Raw genomic sequence first — 23,976 nt, 5'->3', positions numbered from 1 at the left:
TGATGTGACTGTACAATGTTACAGGTGTGATACAAGCTTCGTCAATGTCAAATTCCTCACTCTGGTCAAAAAAAATCTTGAATTTATTTAATAAAAGTTTTACTTGCTAAGTAACTGGGGTTCTACTTCATGTGTTAGTTGCACCTGCTTTTAGATAATGCTTACAACTGGAAGACAATCACCAAAGGCCTGGGGCGAGGAAAGTCTGTTTCCATTCAGCAAATCATCTGTGCAGTCAGTTAAAAAGCATTTCACAGAGGCATGGATGACAGAGCCTGAGTCCTACAGAATATAACCCTGCCTTACTCTGAACACCACTCAATGTCCCTGTGTCTCTAAGAATGCTGTCTGTGGAATTTTATTCCAGTCTTCAGAATATGATCCCCAAAATGCAAGTTTGTTATATTAGCCCAATTGCAACCAATGAGTTCAGCAGCCAAGCTCCAGCTGAGCTAAACACAAACCAGTCACAGCTCTTGTGTGCAGATACCAGACATCTTTTAAGAACTCCTGTGTACTCTGCTCACAACCCTGCCCTGTTGTTTTTTTGTTTTTGTTTTTGTTACACAGTTTAAAAGTTTAAAAGAGAACAAAACTGGGTTCTCTCAACAGCACCTTGATGGAAAATCAATCGAGAGCTAGAGCCCAGCCCATCTGGTGCATAGCACAGAACCAGGAAAAGGGAAAGCAAATGCACAGACTCCTCGTCTCTGCCCTGAAGGTGAGGAACACGCTTAGGGTTGGTAGAGAACCAACGCCATTTGCCATGCCCATGGTTCAGCCCCTGCTTCTATAAAAGCACCCGTTTCCCTGGGACTTTCTTCTGCTTTGAAACTCCTATTTAATGGTGCTGGAGAAAAGCAGAATATGAGCAGAGAATGAAATCTAGGACTACCTCAATTTTTGATGCCTCCTTTCCCTCGCACCAACGCAATTCTGCAGTGACTGAGCCAACGTGTATACTGCAAACGGTCATGAGAAGCAAGCAGGTGTGTGTTTTAGAAAGAGCAAGTTCAAACTCCAGAGTTTGTAAATTGCAGTGAGTTCTTATTTCCACACAGCTCCGTAGAAAGCTTTGTCATGTCAAAATCCAGTCAATGGCAAGAGAGGAAGGAAAACACTCAGCTGGTGCCTGTTCCTATGATGTGAATAAAATGTACTTGCGACTAAAAGTGCCACACACCATTCCCCGTAACAAGAATTAAGAACTCAAGCTGCAGTGACATCTCTTGCAGGCACGCAAGTTTTTATAGTTGGCTCAGAACAAGAGTGCGCTTAGTCTAGCACCTAGATGTCAACAAAGCAAAGAAGGAGGGGGACATGCAGTGACCCTTTCCCAGGAAGCCACCTCTCATCGGCTAGAATGTACTCCTCAACCTGCTTTTTTTCTCTCCTTGGAGAAGACCAGCTATGACTGAAGAAAGATTGTGACTGGCAAGGCTCTGCACACTCCGTTTTAGTTCTATATCCCCTAGACAAGCCTGTTCTTTAAGCAACACCTGGATGTTCCAATAAATTCCAAACCTGTTAACCAGTTTCTACAAAATGTTCAGCTTTCAAAGCTACTTAAAATTCCTTCAGGATTCATGCATTGCAGATGGGAACAACACACAAAATAACCATCCTCTCAGACACCAAAGAGCCCACATATAGATCTTTTATCCATCCCCAGCCCAGGAGGATCCAAGCAGAGACTGCTTTTTCTTAGCTGCTAGAACTTACAAGCCATCACACATATCTGTAGGCATAATGTGTTAGGGAAGAATTCCCTCTACATTCTTTCTCCTGTTCAGTGCAGGAATCATCAGCCCATCTTGGCATTTACAGCAAGGAAGAGGTGATTTAACAGGTCCCATGCAGTCAGCAAACATCTACCAACGGGCCTGTGCTCATAGAAGCCGGGTCACCAGCCTTCCTTCACAGAGGAAGCATCAACATGTAACACCAAAACATAAAAAAAAAAAAAAAAGTTTTATTAAACTAGAGATTAAAATTCTATTTATAGGAAGCAAGAAGGTTCACAGAGTCCACAAAACAATGAAGCAGTGGGGCAGGATGTCCCAGGAATGTACAGACATTCCAGGACATCCTGTACAGACAGAGGTTAAAGCTGGAGCTGAGAGAAGACTGGAGGCAGTAAAAGCAGACAGGTGAGGCTGAAGGAGGGGAGATGGGTGGATGGCTAAGACAGAGTGAACAGTGTGAAAGATCTCTGACTGATGGGTAGAAATAGCAGAACTGTGGCTGAAGCTGGATGAGAGGGAGACCAAGAAGAGTCTTATGAAAAGAGCTAAGGTTACTTTGCCACCACTGCTGCCCTGCTCCTGCTTGACACCAATGGTTGAATGGGATGCTTAGTGGGATGGGGGGAACGTAATTAGAAGGGATGTGGGATGGGAGAGGAGACAGACTGGGCATCCTTTAAGGACTACTGTAGTTATAGTAACTCTGTAAAACCTGGTCCCGGTCATTCGGGAACAAAACCCAGAGGCAGCACATGTGCTGCAGCCACCATGGGTAGAAAACCTCCTGCACCCGTGTGGCACCCCCCCGGATGATGGCGAGTGCAGCTTCAGGAGCAGGAGAAGCAGTTAGGTGCACTTTGCCCCTGGAAGGAAACAGTCAGAGGATCACTCAAAGCCAGTCAATCCTTGGTGTGGTTTTAACTGTGCAGACTGACTACCACAGCATTCTGCATGCTCATGTTCCATGCTGAGGTGGACATGCACAACCCCCATGATGTACCCAAGCAGATGCACTCTTCTCATTAGTTTTCTTGCACATTGAAACAGATGCGCACACCATCTTAAACACAGTTGTAGTGCATTTTTTGCATGCTTTCAAGAAGAGGCATGCTCCTGCAGACACCCTCCCAGACTCCTACATCCTTCTCCAAATACACACCTGGTATTCTTTAATGCCGTATCGGTATCAATCAGGCCCAGGATGCACAGTGTGATAGAGACATTTCTCTTCTGCATGATGAGTTCATGGCGCAGCGAGCTAAAGAATCCATCCAGTGCAAACTTGGTGGCAGAATAAGAAGTGGTGAAGGGAGTGGGTATTTTCCCTGGAAAGGAAAAGGAGAGAATGGAAAACACCAGGAAAGTGGCTGGAAGGAGGATGGTGCCATGGAGAGGGAATCTGGGCAAACACAAGAGGCTTTGCCATCCTGCATCAACCCATGTTCTGTTCAGGTCAGTTTCCCTCTGTTTCTAGTCACATGCAGGCACTTACTTAGAAAATGATACCACTTTGTGCACGAGCACATCCCAGCGCAAGAGCCACCACATACGTGGATAAGGGGACAAAATTTCTTTTAACTTACACAGTAACCAGCTCACATGCTGGGCTAAAAAGCCCAGTGTGATGGTCTACCTGCAGCCTTCCCCTCCCCCATCACATGGACTGGATCACATGCTGGTGCATCTGGCCATGACATTTCCCTGACACCAAGGCATGTTACGTCACAAGGCAGGGATGAACCGTAGTCTGAAGTTGTGTATGGTGATGCAGCTCCCTTGAGCACCCATTGAGACTTTCTCCTGCCTTTCCATCCTGTACAGTAGTTGCAGCTACTCAGCAGCCTGCTACTGAGGCTGTCCAAAGCCAGAAGGCCTTAGAGTGGCAGGATGGTCTTAATGCTGTGTCAGAAATGCAGGGGAGATGGGCCTGGCTGTGAGGGACAGGAGCCAAACAAGCAGATCTGGGCACATGGTGAGTGAAGAGCAAAGTTCCAAGGGAATGCAAAATGGTGCTACACAGAGAAGGTCTTTCAGAAAACAAGAAGGCCAGCCAGCCACCATCCTGCTTGCTACTATAAAACGCACAGCTTGAAAATGTGTTGAGGGGTTGAAGGACACAGAAAAACATGATGTGCTGGGAACCATTGTTTCCACAAGGCCAGCACTTACGCCAGTTAAAGACACTAACCTGTGAGGGAAGAAACAACCACCAGAGAGCCTTTATTCTTCTCCAGGGTGGGAAGAGCTGCTGTTGCAAGTGCCACATAACTGAAGAAATTCACCTGGAATGATAAAAGTAGACATGGAAGAAGCAAGAGGGTTTGCAGGGAAGGTCAGCATGAGCCAGAAAGCCAATACAGTGGTCAGAAATGGAAAGGAGCATGGCTTGGATTTGCTTTTTCAAACATCAAGTGAAAAGAATCATCTCTGTGAAGACGGGGACAAACATTGTATCCATGAATCTTTCAGATCCCAGAAAAAGCAATGGAGAAGAGTCAGAGCAAAGGTTATTCCTGGGCTTTAACATACCGATTTCTTGACAAGAGACAATTAGCTGTCCCTGATTTCTCTATATGCCATTCTTTACTCCACAATCCCTATCCAGCAACAAGGACACCAGTAGTGTCTCAATTTGCTCCCCTTTTAAGTTTCTCTTGACTGAGCTCAGACTACAACAAAGCATAACATTCAGCATCTCTTCTGAGCTTGACTGCTTTCTAACTTGTAAGAAATTTCTTACCTGTGACCCCAAGTTCCCTACTTGCTGCTCCTTCCAACATGAAATAGAACTAATATGACCCACCTGACCTAAGAAGGCTGAATCAAGAAAACAGCTCTTCATCTCCATGGTCCCAAAACCTGGTACCCAAGGTGATTCTGTAGGAAAACTCTGAATCTGTGAGCAGAGACTCAAATGGCAAACACCATTTCAAACAACCTTATTGTGTTCTGCAATGACATGTGCACTTGCTATAGATTAGTAGGAAGTGCTTGCTCCTCGCCTATTGGCCTTGCTAAACTAGACACACATTGCACAACTGCCCATAACTACCCATCAATCCCTAACAGTCCTGGGCTAATGGGAGATAAGAAGGACAGAAGGAAGGAGAGAAGTGAAGTTCTTCCCAGACATTCCTCTGCACACATATACAACAACTGAGCAAAACACCTGTCTAGTAACAAAGCCTTCAAACCATTTGACTTGAAACACAATTGAAATAAAAGGTTTGTTCTCAACTGTTGCCATAGACTTGAATTTGCCTTTGAGCTTTCCAAAGCTGTCCCAGGAGAAGCCAGACTCACCCAGTTCCAGGTGAGCTCTTCCTGCTGGGAAACCTCACCTGCATGAGCCAGCGGGTGTATTCCACATCTCCAGCCCACATCTGGAAACGGGTCATGCCAATGTGGTTCAACACCAGGTAATCCAGTCCCCCTGCAGATAGGAGAAAAAGCAGCCAAACAAAGAGGCCATTCCCTAACCAGTAACCAAGGAACTCGGAAATGCCAGCAGGAGGGCTGAACCGACCAGCCGCTCCCTCAGAAGGCTAGAAAGTGCTTTACCATGAAGATACACGAAATATGTCCATCTGGGAGCAGCTTTGCCTGCTCCTCAAGGGTAGAATTGGAAGGAAAGCTGTTCTTCTTTGACAGCAGCTCTCCAAAATGATGTTTCAGGGTAATGCAGACTTGGAACTTAGTTCTGGTGGTACACTCTATTTTCAAAGTATACAAATTTGCAACAGAAAAATTACGATTGGTATGGTATCAGCAGAAACAGCAGAAGGTTTAAAAGAAAGGTATGACTTGATGGCTGCTGGACTGGCAGGTCATCCAGATCACAGCATACTTACACACAATTTCTTAAGACACATCAGGAAAACCAAGAGCATCATGAAGTAATTAAGACACTCAAATAATGGACAAAAGGATAGTGAGTATAACAGAAAATGCTGCCTAATGATAGTCTGACCCAAATGCGACAAGATGGAGCGGCAAAAGATCATAATCACTCAACTGCTACAGGGCACAAAAGACAATCAAAAAGCAGCACATGGTCACCAACCAAGAACCCAGAAGACAGGATGAGGACTCAACAGTGGGCATCCCTTGTCCTTTGTATCACCACAAGTAAGCTTGGCCAAGGTACTTGGTCATACACATGTTGTTGCTTGTGAGTACTAAAGAATGAGTGAAGGCCAATGCATGAGAGTGGGACTACTGCGAATCAGTTCTGGTGAAAATAAGACCACCTTCCCCTTCTATACAGTCTTGGACTGAGCTTTGCTACAGGGGCAGGTCACTGCTTTGAGACCTCCCAGTTTCTGTCTCTCTCAACACAAGGCACTATGTTCAGGGTTGGGTGTGTGCAGCTGGTACCCGCTCACGTATGGCAAATGCGTGTACATGTGGTACCCTGTGACAGGTGAGATACTGCAGCTGTTGCTATAGGGTGTGGTTTTGGTGAAGTACAGTGAACAAGTACTTTCTGCATACTTTTCTCCTCTAGCAAAAGACATATCCTCCCCATGAAAGGCAGCTAAAAAGATGGCCATATCCAGATTGGTATTTACAAACCCCACACCCTCCTGTCCTAAACATCCCCCTCAGCGAGGAACGTGGGGAAACTGAAGCGGGAAGCTCCTACTGGAATGAGAACTGTCTATATACCTGAAAGCCAAAGAGATGCCCAAGATGCTTACCCAGCTTTTCGACAGCAAACTGAACCACCTTTTCAGGCTCTGAAGGGGAAGACATATCTGCAGGGATATAAAGTATTTTCTTTGCTCCAAGTGTCAGGCATTTCTCCACCACCTTGAAAAAGAACACACCCCCAAAGATCAAACAATATGGAGTGGAAGGAAAAGAACAGAAATAAGGCCACTGTAAGGCACTGGTTTTTTCCCCATACTACAGTCAGTGAGAGTCAATTCTGGACAGAGACACACTTTAATTTTAAATCTACCACTATTCAGCCCACGGAGAGCTCATTTTGCATCCAGGCTTTGTTTAACCAGACAGTTAAATAGAGGTAACTCTTAGCAGGATGCAGATTCAATCTACCTTGGAAAAGAATCAAGATTCACCCCAAAAAGAGTTTTCTTCAGGAGAACTCTTCTGGAATAAGGGTTATGCTTTACATTAAGTTCTTCTTTTTGCTCCAAAATACGTGGTAAGGCTCTAGCAGTATTCATCTTTCATAGTTCCTTTGCTATGTTGAGTATGTGAAGGTGCCCAGTAATGATACGCAGTTTAGCTATTTGCTGAAATAATGCCTTCCAGGCATTAGGAACTATTCTTGTGCTCACTGTCCCCAGCTCTCCTTTTGTGCCGTTTTATAGCGAAGAACTTTCCTTGCAAGTCACCTATCCCCACAGTTTAAGAGATACCTTCTCTAAATATTGTCCCATTTTATAAACTACAGATAAAGGAGTCTCTTCTATTCAAGCTGGTCAAAAATTATTTAACCTACAAAAAGGTTGGAGTCTTTAACAAAACAGCTACCAATAGAACTGTTTGGACTCTGAAAAGCTGCACAATATTGCACAGGAATTGTAGTTCATAGAATCATAGAATATCTTGAGTTGGAAGGGACCCCTAAGGATCATCGAGTCCAACTCCCTGCTCCTCGCAGAACTACCTAAAACTAAACCATATGACTAAGACCATCGTCCAGACACTCCTCGAACTCTGACAGGCTTGGTGCCATGACCAGTTCTCCCTGGGAAGCCTGTTCCAGTGACTGACCACTCTCTCAGTGAAGAATGTTTTCCTAATGTCCAATCTGAACTTCCCCTGACACAGCGTCATACCGTTGCATCATGTAAATGTTCAGGCAGTAAAAAGTTCAGGCAGTGTATACGCATCTTGCTGTACAGGCCAAGCTCCCTTCTGGGTTACACCTCCCCAGTATGCAGTGTTACTGCCTTCTGGTAAGAAAAACCGGGCATATTGCAGCAGGCACTGGTGTATGGCATCACAAAGCAGCCCATCCAGGAGATCAGTTACAGAGAAGAATGGCACAGGACACTGCCAGCAAATCAGGCTCAAAACATGTCACTGGCATGTTCCATCTTTCTACATAAGTGGAAAGAATTTTGAAAGTAACTAAGCTGTTTTTGCTCAACAACAGTTCTGAAGGAAAACTTACCACGCTGACAACTAATTTGTTGTTGCTGGTTTTTTGATGAAAGTCCATATCTCTTATGTCTTCCCTCATACAAAGTTCTTACCTTCTGCAGCACATCTTCCCTCCTAGCAGTCAAAACAACTTCAGCACCAAATCTGGCATAATGATATGCCATCTGCTCTCCAATCCCAGCACTGGCTCCAGTCAGGAGAACACGGGCACCAGACAAGCTCTCTTATTTATGGGAAAGAGAATAAAAGATATAGAAGTTAAGTGAAGGAAGCAGCAGAGGAGCTGCCCTTAACTATTGGCAGAGCTCTAAAGTAGAAAGGTGTGTGTAAGTGCTCAAAAGTCTCGATGCTTCTCCAAAACTAGAAGAGGCAGGACTGACCTGAAGAAGCCATGAGATTAACAATACCTTCCAATTCTTGCTAGACTGAAAATAATCAAAAATCACCTAATCTTTGAAGAATGAGCTATTTTTCCCTTCTGACAGGTGCCTACAACAAAAAGGTTAGTCATCAGCCACCTCATGTCAAGTAGCCAGCCATATTGATCTGTTTTGGCCTGGGTCACAGGAAAGCTTGGCTAGCTCAACAAGCTCCAGCACATGGCACTCAGCTTGGCCTAGCTCCACTAACATGCAACAGCCAGTTCCTTCCTCCATCCTGACAACGCCCAGGTTCATACGTCAGTCATGGAGCAGGAGGATCAGTCTGACCCACTTCACTCAGACAGCAGCTGGCGTGCTAGAAACCAAACAGCCAAGCCTTGCTTCACCATTCCCATCTCTCTTCCCCAGCTCAGCATTCTTCCATGGAGCTGGATAATGGATAAAAGTGTGCAGCCGGCATGGCTCAGTTGCCATGGAACAAGCCCCAGGCCCAACTGCCCAAGAGGTGCATTGTTTTATCACTGCGTGTTTATTGTGGACATTACGCCCAGGCTATCACTGCCAGGAAATAACGATATGATTATGCAAGCTAGCTGTGTCACATGCCCTTTCCCTGGGTTCCTAGACCAGTATCTTTCAAGGATGAAGTTGGTTTTCACATTATAAAAAGCTGTACAACATAAACCAGGCTCTGGGCTTCCTGCCTCCTGCATATCGTTTATTCTTTGCCACCAGTATGGAGACATGTCAGCCCTCTTGTGCTGGGCACTGCACATCTATAGAGATGGTTCTGGACCCCAAGGAGTTTGCAATCAAAACAAAAATAGAGAAAGGCAGTAGTGAAGTACATGTCATTTTTTCCCCACATAAGACAGCAGGATCCCTTGTAAATGCTGTTAGACCATTTTGTCTTCCTCTTTGTGTCAAGCTTCTCCTTATTTCTGGGAATGAAGCATTGCTTTGGGGCCACCAGCTCTGGTAAGACTACGGGCAGGAATGAGACCACCAGTCAGAGTATGGAAATTCAACATCTTCTCTTATGTGACTTATATTCCAGTTTGGAATGACCCCCCTGGTAAGCCTACCTGGGTTAAAAGGGTCTTTCCAGAAGAAAGCTAGGAGCCCAGCTACAATCCCTGTAGCACAAAGCACTTTTCCAATTGGCTTCATATCCCTCCAAGCTGTGAAGAACAAAATGAAGTCTTGAAGCTGAGCACTCCAGCCAAAATACTGTAGTCTCCTTCCTCTGATGCGGGAAGCCAACCTGCAAGAGGCATGTAAAGTCCTTTTCTGTCCTGCATGTAAGAGAGGTGCTGTGTAGAACTGAGACTCCACCTGAGAAGTCTCTCCACTGGGAGCCAAAGTCACCTCTGTGAAGAATGAAAAACAGGGAGGACATGGACAACCAACACTTTGATAAGAAGCTGCAAAGAAGTTGCTGTTTCCCTGTTGAAGGGAGGGAACACCACAGTCCTACGAATGGTTTGCATTTGCCCAAGAAAGGTTAGGGCTTGGCTGTGCCAAGCAGTGCAATTCCCTGTTCAGAGGAAGTAACCTTGGCAGGATGAAAAATGTAAAGCTGCAGGCCTGAAGATAATGAAACCTGCTCTCGTACAAGAGGAAGGGACCCAAAGAGGGCAGAAAATAGGTCTGGAGAAAGCTCAAGAAATCATCTCATCTATCTTCCTGCCTTGCTCAACTACTGTTTTCTCAGCCTTTCATTTGCTCCAGGACAGCCGGTCTGGCATTCAGTCTGTCTTAAATGAACTGGACTGGGGGAATTATTTTTAAAATGTCTGTCCCTAATGGAACGCTCCACAGAAACTTGTGGAGTCAGCACCAATTCCTCATTTAAACCATTACTTGAAAGTCTAATTCCATTGTAAAAGCCTTCTGCATTTTGTATTGCTGCATTCTATTTCAGATTCTCACAGATATATTTGATGTAAAAATACATCAAATCTGAAAAGCAAAATTAATTAAACGATTATCTCTTTTCCAAAATAATATATTATCTGCAGCTGTTGACAAAAATTTAAAACAGATATGAAATCACACTGACAAATTACGTTTAGATGTCCTTTTCCATGCTTTGGGAATTATACATGCGTGCCATATATAAAATGGTGTACAAGGCAGGGAAAAAGGTGAGGGATTTCTGCACTTCTTCTTTAGAACTTGTCCTGCAAAAGGAAAATGCAAAACTTAAGTCAGTATCGAAACTTACTGATACTCATAGCATTCACTTACCAAGCTGAGCATCATTAGCCAGTACTATTTCTCTATATTTCCTGAGTTTTTCTGTCTTCACAAATTCTGTAGTAGCCAGAAGCAGTTTGATACAGTGAATACAGGAGGAATTAAAAAAGAAATTTTGCAGTAGTTCCAGAAGCTGTCTTCTGCAAAATTCACTTCGTCAACTTCCACAGTTCTGCAAACATGTTTAAAACTAGCTTTTTGGGGGGGGAACGACAGCATTATCAGAATATGGCTAATACTTAGTGAGATAATGAAATTAACAGTCTTACCCAGGGTACAGAGATGATCATGGACAGAAGTCTTTGCAGGACTGGGGCCTGGAGGAGATAAAAGGGAAAAATGGGAACAAGTATGAACTTCAGTAGCTGGAAGGTTCTGAGATAATATAGTAGATATTCTTGAAGTTGAGAAGTTAGCAGGTAGATTTGGAACTCAAGGGTTTTAAGTTAAAAGCATAATGTGATTTGACAACACAACACGTGTTTTCTATTTCTATTCATTGTATCTATTTCTACTGCCCTGTTACGAACAGGGGATCCAGGTCAGCTGAATATCAGCAGTTCAGACCACCTAATGTTTGCTTAGATGGATAAAACAACAGGTACGTTCTGTTTTGAAGCTGTCTGGATTTTCTCAGGATTAAGAAAAAAGTGAGAAACAAGACGCTCACAGTGAGAATTGCAATGGTTTCTGAACACGGCAGGCACCCACAGCAAGAGCTGGCCTTGTTTTGGCCAAATTTTATGTAAGCGTGTACAAAGACTAAAAGGTTAGGAGCTCTATTAATTAAAAAAAAAAGAGAGAGAGAGAGAGAAATAAAAGAAAGAGACATCTGATTCTAAGAAAAAGATCTTTCACCAGCAATTCCCACAGCTCTCTGAACTCAGAGTCAGCCTCTATACGAGTTCTCCCTAGTCTACAGCAGGAAAAAACCTCACGTCTAATCTTACAGAACGTTTAATTCATTAAAGAATTATTATGCTTGCAGCTGATAACATTCGCCACAGAAAGCCGTACCTCAGGATAGCCGGCACTTCTTGCTGCACAACACAGAAACGCAGCAGCAGACGGAGTTGAAAGGATGGAGCTTTGTCGCGAGCAACGGGGCTGAAGCCCCGGCCGAGCTTCCGTCGAGATGCGAAGAGCAGCAAGGCACCGTCTGCCGGCACGTTCCGGCACAGCGCCAGGACCGGGCGAGAGGGACGTGGCCGCGAGAGGCGGGGAGAGGTGCCCGCAGGACCCGAGCGCAGCTCTCCTCACGGGGGGCTCACCACCGAGAGGCACGCGGAGGCGCTGCGCGCGGGCTGCGGGACTGCCCCGCCCCTCCCCTGCTAGCCCGGGCCCCCACGGCCCCCGCCCGCGAGGCCCCGCCTACCCGCGCGCGCCGCCGGCCCCGACGCACCGCGGCGGGGGACGGGGACGCGGCGGCGCCCCCCTGAGCCGCCGCGTGACCTCCCTGGCGCCGGCCCGGCTGCCATGGCAACCGGCGAGGCGGCCGCGCCCTCCCGCGCTCGCCGCCCCGCGCTGAGCAGGAGGCGGGGACAAGCCGGAGCCGCCGCGCTCCCCTGGCCGCGTGACCGGCTCCCGAAGGTCCCCGCGGCGCGCGGCCGAGCGCGCCGCCTTTGCTGCAGTCATGGCCGCCAGGCTCTTCCCCGCCGTCAAGTGAGTCCCTGCGCCCGCGCTCCCCTGCCCGGAGAGCTCGGCCCGAGTGCTCGCCCTCCCCCCGTATGCACCGCCCGGCCCGCGCCCCCTCTGCCGCCGCGGCTCCCCGCGCCCCCGCGAGGACGGTCTCCCCCGGCTCTCCCGGGCCTGTTTCCGGGGCCCCGGCCGGCCCTGCTGGCCCGCAGGCGCCTGGCCTTGCAGCGCTGCGCCCTTGACCTCGCCTGCCCCCGTGCCAGGCTTGGCCTCCATTCGGCAGCTTCTTTGTGTGTCTCCGAATGCCTGGCAGCAGTCTGGCGGTTTTCTCGAGGCGAGCATCAATACGTAAAATAAAACCGGGGAATGCTGTCCAAGGACGCTTGTTTGCTGAGGGAACATTTTCAGCTCTGGACATAACAGCCCACTCGAAGGGAGAAGGTGTGGAAGGGTGCTTTTGGGAGCGAGTAGTAAATATTTAACAGAGAAATCCCTTTTCCCCAAAATGTTTGTGAATCCATGGATTTAAATATTGATTCTCTCTTGCCTCTCTCAAGGGCTATATCTCAACATGTTCTACTACTGCAGTACTGCTATCTGGCAAGTTTTTGATTGGTTGGTTGGGGTTTTTTTCCTAGGTGTGCAACAGCTTTTTGGTTTTTTTAAAGGGGAAACAACTCTCTGCCCTGTGAATTTGAAAAAGTCAGTCTCCCCAGATCTCTTATCTATAATGAAAAAGTAAATAAAGGTCAAATATTCTGTTCCTGCCTTCCATTTTGCAGGTTGCCACTACAGCTGTAAAACTAGTGTTTGCGCACCATGAAGTCTACTGGGAAACTTTAAAAGCTTAGGCAATGCAGGAACAGGCATGGCCAGGTGTTAACTGGACGATAATGAGCTTAACAAGAGATTGGTGTCTGTCAAACTAATCAGATTACTTATTAACAAGACAGCAAGAACCACATCATTAACATGGATGTCTTACCCACTGCAAAATCCTTTAGTTCCTTTTCTCAAAGGTATATGCCAGTGATTCTCAGACTTTAAAAAGTGGCACATACTTGGAGGTGTTTGATACTTCCTCATTTTTTCTTGAAAACTGTCACTGATAAAATGTGAACGGGTATGGTTTCAAGGGGCTGACAGGGAACAGTTGGCCTAGGAAGAAAAGGAAGGTAGCTAGATATTTTTCTGCTGCTTTTTGTCTGTAATAAGACATTACAGTGGAGTATTTGCGACCCTCAGATTTCTTTATCGATACCCTCCCTTTGACGGTCACAACCTACCAAGAGAGATGCATTGATAGTCATAAAGTGAACTGAACTGTTGCTGCTTTTGATTCTTTCAGGTTTGTCATCAAAGGAAGCCTGGCTGGAGCTGCTGTATATGTGGCATATGATCAGGGGCTGCTGGGCAGTGGCACACAAGGTGCTGAAGCTCTCAAAAAAGCTCAAGCAGCACTGCCTCCAGCTATCCAGGAGTGGACAAGTTATATAGGCTGGGAGGTAAGTACTGTGCAGATGAACATAGTCAGCAAAACAAATGCATTCTCTGAATGAGGAGGAAACATTGGGGTGGTATTCTGGTTCCAGTAATGCTGGCAGGAGTTTTGCTGTTGAAACTGGATTTCACATTGAGAATATTTTGAAGAGGATTGAAATGGAAGGAGGATAAAATTTTAAATTTAGGGGAGAGACATTGCTCACAGATGTTATTTCAAAGGAGAAGGGGTAACTAGCCTATGCAGGGTTTAGGAGGGGATTGCAAGCATGCTCTGGGAGATACTTCACTATGTAGTGGTATTCCTAAGCTGCTTTTGAAGGATCCTACATGCTTTTAAAAAAGGAATGAAAATATTCTCTTCCCAGTTTCTCAAGCTGCTAACAGTTCGTCAAATTGAATTTAAATTGCCTGAAGAGGCCCTTCTCTTTGAGTAATTCCTAGTTTCTAAAATCCTCAGGAGAAGCCTTCGCTGAAAGTTTGAAAAGCATTTTTCGTATGAGAGACTATTCTAAACTAATAGATAACAGTAAGGAGACAGCCATGGAGATGATTTTTCAGGAGCACCCAAATGATAAGTACCACCTTCTGCCCCTACTTTATACTGGGGGAAAGAGCAAAGTCCAGACTTTAAGCCTCATGTATGATCCCTTTTGAGACTTACGGAGAGTAGGCACCTAAGTATCTTTGAGATCTGAGGTCAAGAGGCTTCTCCAAGGTGATGTGAATCCTGTTATAAGTGAAATCCCTGAAGTGCTGATATTTTGTCTCTCTCTTTCTAGCTCCCACCCACTCCAAAATTTGACTTTTCCCCCTCTGATTCCTGGAATAAAGGTAAAATAACTTCTCACCAAACTGTGAAAGGAGCAAGGGGCCAAGAGTGGTGTAGCTTATACCAGTCTTGTTTCAATACTGTCCTCCTAAATTGAACGATGGAGGAGGAGGTGATAGATGTTACAGTCTGGTGGAAGGAGCATTGGGACTGGGACTAAGGAAGCATATTCTGCTCCAGGTGTTACCACCAGCACGCTGAATGACTTTGGACTTAATTTCTTGTTGTTCCAACTGTGAAATAAGGAGGAGGATGTGTGCCCATAAACCTGTCTGCCTTTTCTAACCAGAGGAGCTGGTGTTTCTTTTACCTACAAAGCTTGCTGCCCACCTGTGCCCCAAGACAGGCATGCCTACGCTATCCTAGAATCTAAGATTGAATGTTTCAGTGAAGTGTTTGGGGAGGCCTGTGGCCCCCACAATAAATAGATAGAGTTTATGCACCAGTGAGTTCATCAGCACTGGTAGTGATGAGGGAAACTAGAGCATAAAAATAAATGATGACTTATTCTTAAGAAAGGTGAACCTTTGGTTAAAGATTGAAGAGTTTATAAACTCTTCAGATGCTAGTACGTCTGAACTGAGCCTCTGACTTTTCAGAAGGGATGAGTATTCCCATTATTATTGGACTTTTAGAGATCTTGTTTGAAGGCCAAAGCATGTTATAAATACCTAGTAAGTTAATTTATAGTTTTTTATGGTGCAGCAAAAAGTCTTCATGTAATTGTGGGGAAACACAGTCCACAAATATTGTGACATGTCCAACATCACTCATGGAGTCTGTGGCAAGGCCAGAAATAAAATGGAACTTAGCTCAGTTCTTTGTTTCAGTCTTGTAATTGTCTATCCCTTATACTGGTCCTGAAGTTGGAATTTCTCTGTGTCACAAATGATACTGAGACAATAAAGCTGTACTTGAACCAAGGATCATTCAGGCCTCAGTGTGTTTGAAAGCTTCTGAGATAGAGCTAGATTTTTCTCTCTGTGTTTAGAGAGATCTACAATGCTAGAATAACATTAGGAAATTTGGCTTGAATGATGCTCTTCTTGGGATAATTCTTCTCTGCTTTCCTTGCAGGAGTGCAGACAGTCATGTCTGCCTTGTCTGTAGCTCCCACCAGGGCCTGTGAATACACTGTGGAAGGCTGGAAATATGTGAAGGATCATGTCAAATGAACACGTTCTCCAGGGTTCATGATTCTCTCCATCCTGTGTTGTCTTTGGGATCATGCATAGTCCATCCCTCTAGAGGGCAGCTCAGCCATGCAAGGGCTACAATAAAAGACTTTGGAACTTTCATTTGTATTTGGGTTGGTTTTAGCATACAGACTGCAATAATTGCTTTCTGTTTTACCAGTGATCAGAGGCTCAGCAGAGGTCATGGCCTTATGCTGAGGTATAGTCCCTGTTCTAAAGCTGCCAAGCTTGTTAACTGAACAGATTATTCTGAAGCTGAATTAATCTTGAAGGTAAATGCCATCTAATTCAAAACAAGCCAACAAGAGTTTAAAAAAAAAAAAAATCGAAGGTAACAGTAGAAGATGTTGTTCGAAGACAAAGCACTTGTCTTCAGGCTAGCTGAAGAAGGAGTGCCTCTGTCAGATAAAGAGCACATTATTGATGCGAAAGCTGCTTCCAGGTGGTCTGTGACTTGTCACACAACTGGGAGTAGCCAGTACTAGTTGCAATACTTGTTGATGATGACAACAGTGTGCAATAGAAAGGAGTTTATAAGTCTGTGATGCAAAACTTCAGCAAGTCATAGGAAACTTTTAACACACACCCCCCCCCCCCCCCAGTCTGTTCGGCTTATGGGCGTTGCCAGTGTTCCTAGTACCTGAGCTTGAACAGCAAAATCACAGTACTGTTTAACTGTAACGTTTCCAGCAACTAATCCAAATATGCCCTTGGATGCATAGTCAACGACCAGTAGCACTGTCAAATTTATGCCCGTATCTGAATTCTCAGCTCCACAGCATAGGTTGTTTGGAGGCAAGGGTTTAGATTTTAAATTTTACCAGCTGTTGGCTAAAACTAAGTGGATTCAGTTTGTCTCTTGACTTGAAAAAGTATTCTGTCTGCTTGCTTCTTTAAATGCCTGTAAAATAGGGCTGGAAGTACCTGTAAGATACTGGCACCTCTGTGTGTAAAGCTTTTTGGCAGCTGAGCAAGAGAGAAAATGGAAACGGGAAGGACCTCCAGTCACAGCAGAGTCCCCATGGAAGGGAGAATGAGGCCAAGGGTTTTCCTACTTCATCTAAACCTAGTGCCCCCATGAAGAATTAGGCAGAGGTACCTCAGGAACAGAGCCCGTTGACTGCAACTATGCCTTTGTGTATTATAAGTTCTTTGCAAAGGAACTTCTATTCTGCAGCTGAGCTATGAACAAATACGTGAACGTGAGCTAAACTCAGAGCTGGCCACTGAATAACTCCACAATCTGTGTGAACATTTTTTCATTTCCTTATTTTTTGAATGCCTAGAGACTTAAAGCTGTGTTTTCCTACGAGACTTTGTCCTAGTTTTTGCATGAATAAAAACAGAAGTGTGATTTTTTTTTTTTTTTTTTTTTTTTTTTTAAACCAGAAACCTTGTTTGCTGATAAGCAGCAATACAAAATGGGAGATGGGAAGGGAGGTTCCCAGAAAGCAAGAATATTCTCTCGCTATCCGTCTCTTCTTCCACAGGAGGCTGATAGCTCCTCTGAAGAGGAGGAGGAGCAAAGATTACAAGTGTACTTCTCAGTTCCCTGCCAAAATGTAAGTAGGTCCAAAAGATGCTGAAAGTAACAACTAGCTGTCAAATCAGCACAAGAAATAGGGTAAATTTCACTCTGGCATGGACCGTCATGAACATGTAACTGTGTATCAGGGACATAGGAGAAGAACCAGAGTTAGCAGCAAAAAAATTGTTTGCTGGTGGTAGACCTCTGGAGAAGAGGCAGTCAGCACTTCTGGTAGAACAGGAGTGTGCAACCTACAGTTAAATTAAGGCCTGGGCAGAAATTGGATTCCTGGCCACTCATTCCTGCCATCAGTTTTCTGAGGATTTTTTTGTTTTCACGTGAGAAAAATGAATGTCCATATCGTGATGGGTTAGGTACTAACATTCTGTTCTCATGGTGGAAATGCTAGTGGGCACATGCAGGCAGGGATGAGGGTTGCTGTAAAAGCTAAAGAGACGTTTTATCGCAATGGTGTTTCTAGGGATGGAGAACAAGGATGTAGCATGGCAGGTTAGGAAGTCAAAGTAGCTCATTAGCAGGACATCTACACTAATTCACTCCAAAATACTTTTGATGTATGTGTTCAGTCCTGCCATGTGTCTGCCTCCCCCTCAAAGCATTAACAAAGTAGCTGGGAAGCCATTTTCACAGCTCCTACAACACTGTGGCATTCTGTCCATTGTGAGCTGTTTGGTTTGGTCTCCCTAGAACAGGCTATAAACTACAGCTGCTGTTAGTGCATGTTACTTTTTAACCTCTCCAGCTATCTCCAGGACATGAAAAGGCAGGAAACGGAAGCAGCTAATCATTTATCTGCGGTTGTCTCTTACCTTTGCTGCTATGAAGGATTCTTGCAAAAAGGAAGACAGTACCGGTTGCTGCCAAAGTGAGGCTTGTCAGAAGCGCAATCCACCAGCATGTCCAGAGGACAAAAAAAGACACATTAAAGGCCAATTCTCTGCAGGCTGGACTCCAGAGGGAGTCTGGGAGTCACATAGCTTGGACCTGTCCGGTCTTGAAGGTACATATCTACAAATCCCTTTCAATTGATGAGTGCTTTGTCATAGACCTTTGGAGCTGCCCTTCTGTGCATACCCACTGATGATGGAACACGTCTGGGTGATTAGATATCCAATAAGTTTTTTTGTGAATCTAAGTTAAAGTTTAAGCAAGAGGAATTATACCAATAGGCAGGTGGTTTGCCAGACTCATACAGTTCAGTGGCAGCATTGTATACAAGAAATTCTGAATCTCAAGCGCCTTCACTGTGCTTTAGGTTCTCCTTCCTACTGGCACTTTTGAAGCAGGTCCAAGGTGGAGAAGCAAAATCTTTCACTGATGCTCACCTTCAAAGTGGCAGTGTCTTCCAACTCAATAAGATCTAAAATGGAGTTGCTCACTCTTGCTCTGGGTCTATCTTCATCCACATGCTGGCAGATGTGAAATTTTTCACAGTAGCCCATCTTACCTCTGCAGAAGGAAGCTGGTGTCCGTAGGAACTGTGTGGCATTGTAGTAACACGCCAGCAGAGAAATAGATGGGCTGGCACGTGTGCATGCATGGCCTAGGACAATTATACAAGCACGGGGAGAGTAGTTGGGCAAAGTGTATCTGCATGAAACATTTTGCTAGCTTGCAATACGCTCCAGTTTGTGGACTCTGCATGTTTTAATTTTAATGTTGATGAAAACTTTCCTGAGGTCAGTTCTCAGTCACAGCCAAGGTATATCCAAGGAGCACCAACGGCCTAGAAGGCATCAGTATTGTAAGATGGAGTTACAGATTTATTCTGTATTTTTAACCCTTTGTGATGGGATTGTGGCATGAGGTTGCAGAAGTCATTATGACATGGCGTAGCATCAGTATGAATCTGTTCCCTCTTCACAGGAAGCATCTGTGCCTATATGGGATGGGTTGTTGTAAATACACAGCTTGTAACCTCTCTGTCCTCAGGTCTCTGTCCCAGAGCTGCTGCTCATGCTTCCAAAACTAGGGACAGAGATTGTCCTCGCTGATGGAAGCAGAGGTGGCATTTCTCCCACACTGATGTGCTAACACAGTTGCAATTTTCTAGTCTGTGCTAGTTACAGAATGAGCCAAGGCACAGCTACAGGACAGGAAATAGGCAGGGGTAGGTAGGGAGAGTAGGATGAGTGCTTACTCAGATTAGGAAGCAGATTTAAAACACAAGAAGGAAGAAGGATTTGCGGGGGTTTTGTTTCCTTTTTTAACAAATAGTTATATGATGAAACTTACTGCCAAGAGATTTCAGAGGCTTTGGCTAAGGTATAAATAGCTTTAAAAAGCACTTAAATTAATTCCTGGAGGATGGGTCCATCAGTGGCTCTGAAACCTAATGGTCCAGATGGAAGCTACAGCTCAGTAAACCTTGGAGTGCCAGACACTGGGAGTTTATCACCTGATGAAGGATTGCTCTACATGCACGCTGTTCCAACATATTTTTCTTTACGCACCTGCCTCTAAAAGAAAGAATACTGAGTGGGAAGGACTTTTTCATCTGACCCAGTACATTTATTCTCTTATTACATCTCGATGACAATGTGTACATTCAATAAGGGACTGAGCCTTTCATACAATTGCTGCATTTAAGTCGAATGTTTTGCCAAGTCTAGTTTGTGACCTATAGAAACAATTGTAGGTAAGAGAGGGTGCTAATCGGATTCCTTTGCTGAGCAGACAGACTAAGTGGCAGTGTAGAAATTGACTTGTTAAAATAGTACCTGTGCTGCAGCTCACAGAATCGTTGAGCTTGGAAGGGACCTCTCAAGATAATCTAGTTCAACCTCTATGCTCAAGCAAGGTCAACTAGACCAGGTTGCCCAGGACCATGTCCAGCCAGGTTTTGAACATCTCAAAGGATGCAGACTCCACAACTTCTCTGGACAACCTATACCAGTGTTTGACCGCCCTCACAGTAAAAAGGTGTTTTCTTTTGTTCAGCTCACCCAGTATCTTTTCTGTTTCTGAACATGGTGACACTGGATACGGCCAGAGTGGCCTGGTGCCACTACACCAAACAGTTCTGGAATATCTTTCAAACAAAAAGAGTTGGCATTAGCAGGTAGGTCTAAAAACTCCCCAGTGCATTTTGTAGTTGTGTACTCTACTTTTGCGTAAACATCCATTCCTCCTTTCCAGTTTTTAGCTTTTTGCCTCGTAGATGTTTTGTAATAATGACTTTCACAGGCTACCTTTTTCTGTCACCAGTTATCGAGCACTCTGGCTGTCTCTAGTGGACCTGTCGTACAGAAGGATAAAAAGTTTACATCTGCCAGCACTGTGGCACTAAGCAGGGTTATGGGATGCTCCCATCCCATCTCCAAACTTACTGGTATCTTTTCAAGCCCTTAATATCTCTGGCTACACGTGGGGGAAAAGAAGTGGGGGGGGAAGGGGAGGGAAGAGGAAGAAGAGAAGAATAAAAACACAAGCAGCTTTTACTAACCCCATTTAAGCAGATTTGTTTCCCCATGCAGCAGAAAGGATAATTGGCCTTGGGAGCTGGTGCGGAGTGTTTCTTCAACTTGACCAGTTAGTGTTCTCAAAGACCCAGTCTATCTTCTCTTGGCAGAGTTCCCCCTAAGGTTTGAAAACAGCTGTGCCTGCAGCACAGGTGCTGACTGGAACTATTTTGACACAAATGAATGAGTTATTACACAAAATAGTTACAGTGATTAGCATCTGAGAGGGGGTTCTTTTTGAATGGATGTTGCCAGGAGGGAGCTGCAACCTCCAGGGAATGGTTTTTGAGAAAAAGCAACTGAACAAGGCATTTCTCAGACAGACTGACCCAGTGACTGAAGCATCACGTACGTATGTTACTTGTGGCCTGTGACTCTAGCCTCAAATCCCAGCACAGGCTTGTGACTACATGTTTCCAAGTGCCACGATTGCTTGCTTGATCTCTTGTCTGCATTTTAAAAAATGATGCCCATTTTCCCCACTCCCAGTGGGAAAATTTCACTTTCAGAACATAACTTTTAATCCCTCATGCAATTCCAGTCATCTTTTACTGGAAAATGTTGGATGAATGTATAAAGCACTGCCTTTCCAATGCAGTGGGAGGGGAGTACAGCTCCTTGTTCAGCTAGTAAGGGAACATACCCGCGCTGTGCTGCTGCTGGTGTTAAGTGGCACGGGCTGTGATTTGGCTCACTGGCAGCATAGCAGCAGGGATCAGAGTTGTTTCCCACATCACTCCCCACTCATCCCCTAGGTCTACTATTTACTGCCCACAGATGGGATGATCAGTTTCTGAAACACAAAAGGAAAGTAAAAGTAAAGCATGTGGCTGTAGGGCTGATGGCATTGCCAGACCCTTGAACCAGCAATTGTGATCCCAACCAACCCTTGATATTCAGAGCACTGGAATGTGCTCAAAGTTGTTTCTACCGTGTGCACCAGGTGAATGAGTGAGAGGGGAGTGATGCACGTGCGTTTGTCAGCTTGTGTCCTGAAGCACTAACTCTGCTCAGTCTTTATAAAAGAAAAGTAGTATTGCTGGTCCAAACAAAAACAAAAGAGCCCCAGTCCCACAATGTGCTCATTCCTTTGAAGTGCTGAAGTCATTGTATCAGCCCTAGATCCAGGACGGCCTCTGTGCTTATCTTCAAGTCTTTTCTGAAAACACCCTCGGCTTCAATGTCCTGGAACATAAGGGGAGAGGTAGAGTGAGGTTCAGGACTCCAGTCTACTCACCCATCCCACCAGGCCAAACCTCCCACTAAGAAAATTCTGACACTGTTATCGAGAGAGTCTTCCTCTCTCTAGCTTTTGCTACAAACAAAATGTCATCACTTCTTTGAACAAAGCATGGTCTTGGTTTATGTACACACACTACGTACAAACAGGTAGAATACTGCACCTCTGGTATGCTTGGAACTTTAGTTCTCCATGCTTTTCATGATCTTCTGTACCACTTTTTGCCCTTTGATGATTGCTTTCTAAAGCTTCTTCATTGTAATATGCTTTCTCAATGGTATTTTATGAATGATCTTCAGTAATTCAAGTTATTTACTAAAAAGAAGAGGAAGGTATGTACAAGTGACTGCAGTTCTCTTGTACATCAGCACTTAGTAAGCACGCTAGTTTGGCTTGCACAAATGCTTCAGTTGCCTTCTCAAGGCAAGATTGTTGGCATGAGGTGTACTTTCTCATCCTCACACTTCCTGCAGCGTTGTCATTCCAGCACAGTTCCCAAGAAGCACAGATGACATCCTGCACCACCAGCATCTTTAGTATGTTTATGAAATAAACATGAATTATGGAGGATTTATGCCATTTAACTATGGCATCAGATTAGTTACACAGACTTCCAAAGTCAGTGAAAGCCTCCAAAACAGTTAGGAACTGTTTCCCTCCACTGAAGATAAAGAGAGGCTAGGCTTCTAGTGTAGACACACTAGGCTGGCCTTTTAAGAACTAGATGCTCTGAAAATTCCTCTATGCTAACAGCACAGACCACTCATTCTGAGTTATGCAATACCAGGTCAAACTTGAACCTCGCAAAACTTTTGGAGATGTTTTTCCCTGTTTTGACAGAGCTGTTAGGTGACTCAATTAGCTAGCCCCAGTGGAGTCTGTCTTTGCAAAACAAGCAGCAGCTGACATACATACTCAGTAAGAGCTACACTTCACATTGCTATAGCTTTTAGAGATCAGACAAACATAAGCAAAAACTTTCTTACCTGAACTGCCAACTTGAGAGGCCACAACAGCAACGCTGAGTAACACTAAACCAAAATACCGAGGGAGAGTAGGACAAGCAGCTTGCTCTGCTGCACTGTGGTAAGTAGATTTTTCCTTGGAGGGCACAGTTGAATTGGAAACGGGCACATGCTCAGGATCTTGCTTGTACACTCGTTGTTAGCATCAAACATTCTCCATCTGCAGGCTAGGTATAGGTTTCATGTGTGAGCTTGAAATTGCTGGGAGATTACCATTAGCTGTAGTGCCATGAATGCTAAAACACAGCTGGCTTTTGCTTCTGTGTTAGTAGGATTATTCCACCTTCTTTGAATGCAATTACTTTGCTTTTCTCATCACAGAGGTTGCATGCTTCACTTGCTTTCATTTTAAGGACCAGAAAGGTTGGGACTGATCTGGAAGTTGTCCTTCCATTGCTGAGACTCCCAACAGGTTTGCAGAGTCAGTAAGGTTAATGAGTGAGGCAGGCATAAGTATTAAAATAACTTTTTTTGTTTTTGATTTATTCAACAGACTTTTTTTTTTTAAACACCTGAATTATTTTGGTAACATTCATTAGAACTACCTTGAGGACTCTAGCCTGCAAAAGTTCAATGAATGAGGATTCCTTAAAATCAGGGAACTCACATTTGCTGTTTGGAAAAAAATACCCTATGCAAACCCAATTTCTGTCCAATGCAAACCTGAGTTAATCAGTATATTTATGTTTTACTGCGTGCTTAATGTGTTACAGCAATTGATTACAGCAGTAATTAACCACAGAGATGCAACCTGCTTACACCAGTAGTGGACATTCCAAGGTTCTGCTCAAGTCGGGTCACATTGTCTCTATCCTCAGTTTATTTGGAATTGGGAAATAGAAGGCAGCTGTTTAGTTTTGTCTCCGCCTATGCTGTGTGGACTTTTTTTTTTTTTTTTGATAGCCCATAGAAATCTTTGCACCAGGCAAAAACCAGACCAAACCAAACCAAACCAAAAACCCCACAACCCCAAAACCAGAATTTGTCCAATCATTTCCGTGCACTGGATTTAA

General features: G+C 44.7%; 2 protein-coding genes across 5 annotated transcripts; one reads left to right on the top strand and one right to left on the bottom strand.

Annotated features, from left to right (window-relative positions):
* Nucleotides 1-1,105: 1,105 nt before the first annotated feature.
* HSD11B1L (hydroxysteroid 11-beta dehydrogenase 1 like) lies at nucleotides 1,106-11,719 on the bottom strand. 4 transcript variants are annotated; one of them, XM_050910726.1, is made up of 9 exons: nucleotides 11,543-11,719; nucleotides 10,795-10,842; nucleotides 9,352-9,530; nucleotides 7,976-8,106; nucleotides 6,446-6,557; nucleotides 5,087-5,178; nucleotides 3,934-4,027; nucleotides 2,905-3,070; nucleotides 1,106-1,915 (listed from the first exon to the last, which is right to left on the bottom strand). In XM_050910726.1, exons 3-9 carry the CDS (start codon nucleotides 9,434-9,436, stop codon nucleotides 1,861-1,863), a joined length of 735 nt encoding a protein of 244 aa, XP_050766683.1. In that variant the 5' UTR covers nucleotides 9,437-9,530; nucleotides 10,795-10,842; nucleotides 11,543-11,719; the 3' UTR covers nucleotides 1,106-1,860. The 4 variants fall into 4 exon arrangements, with proteins under 4 accessions (XP_050766683.1, XP_050766679.1, XP_050766680.1 ...); XM_050910722.1 differs by lacking the exon at nucleotides 1,106-1,915 and adding an exon at nucleotides 2,011-2,608; XM_050910723.1 differs by lacking the exon at nucleotides 1,106-1,915 and adding an exon at nucleotides 2,011-2,608 and having other exon boundaries at nucleotides 9,352-9,447.
* A 411-nt stretch (nucleotides 11,720-12,130) lies between these two features.
* Nucleotides 12,131-15,790, top strand: MICOS13 (mitochondrial contact site and cristae organizing system subunit 13). Its single transcript, XM_050910729.1, has 4 exons — nucleotides 12,131-12,187; nucleotides 13,509-13,665; nucleotides 14,443-14,494; nucleotides 15,570-15,790. The coding sequence occupies exons 1-4, from the start codon at nucleotides 12,159-12,161 to the stop codon at nucleotides 15,665-15,667; spliced, it is 336 nt and encodes a 111-aa protein (XP_050766686.1). The 5' UTR covers nucleotides 12,131-12,158; the 3' UTR covers nucleotides 15,668-15,790.
* The last annotated feature ends 8,186 nt before the right edge of the window (nucleotides 15,791-23,976 follow it).

This window comes from Gymnogyps californianus, chromosome 24, assembly GCF_018139145.2.
Source record: "Gymnogyps californianus isolate 813 chromosome 24, ASM1813914v2, whole genome shotgun sequence".
Taxonomy (NCBI): domain Eukaryota; kingdom Metazoa; phylum Chordata; class Aves; order Accipitriformes; family Cathartidae; genus Gymnogyps; species Gymnogyps californianus.
This window is presented reverse-complemented; position numbering and strand designations above follow the sequence as displayed.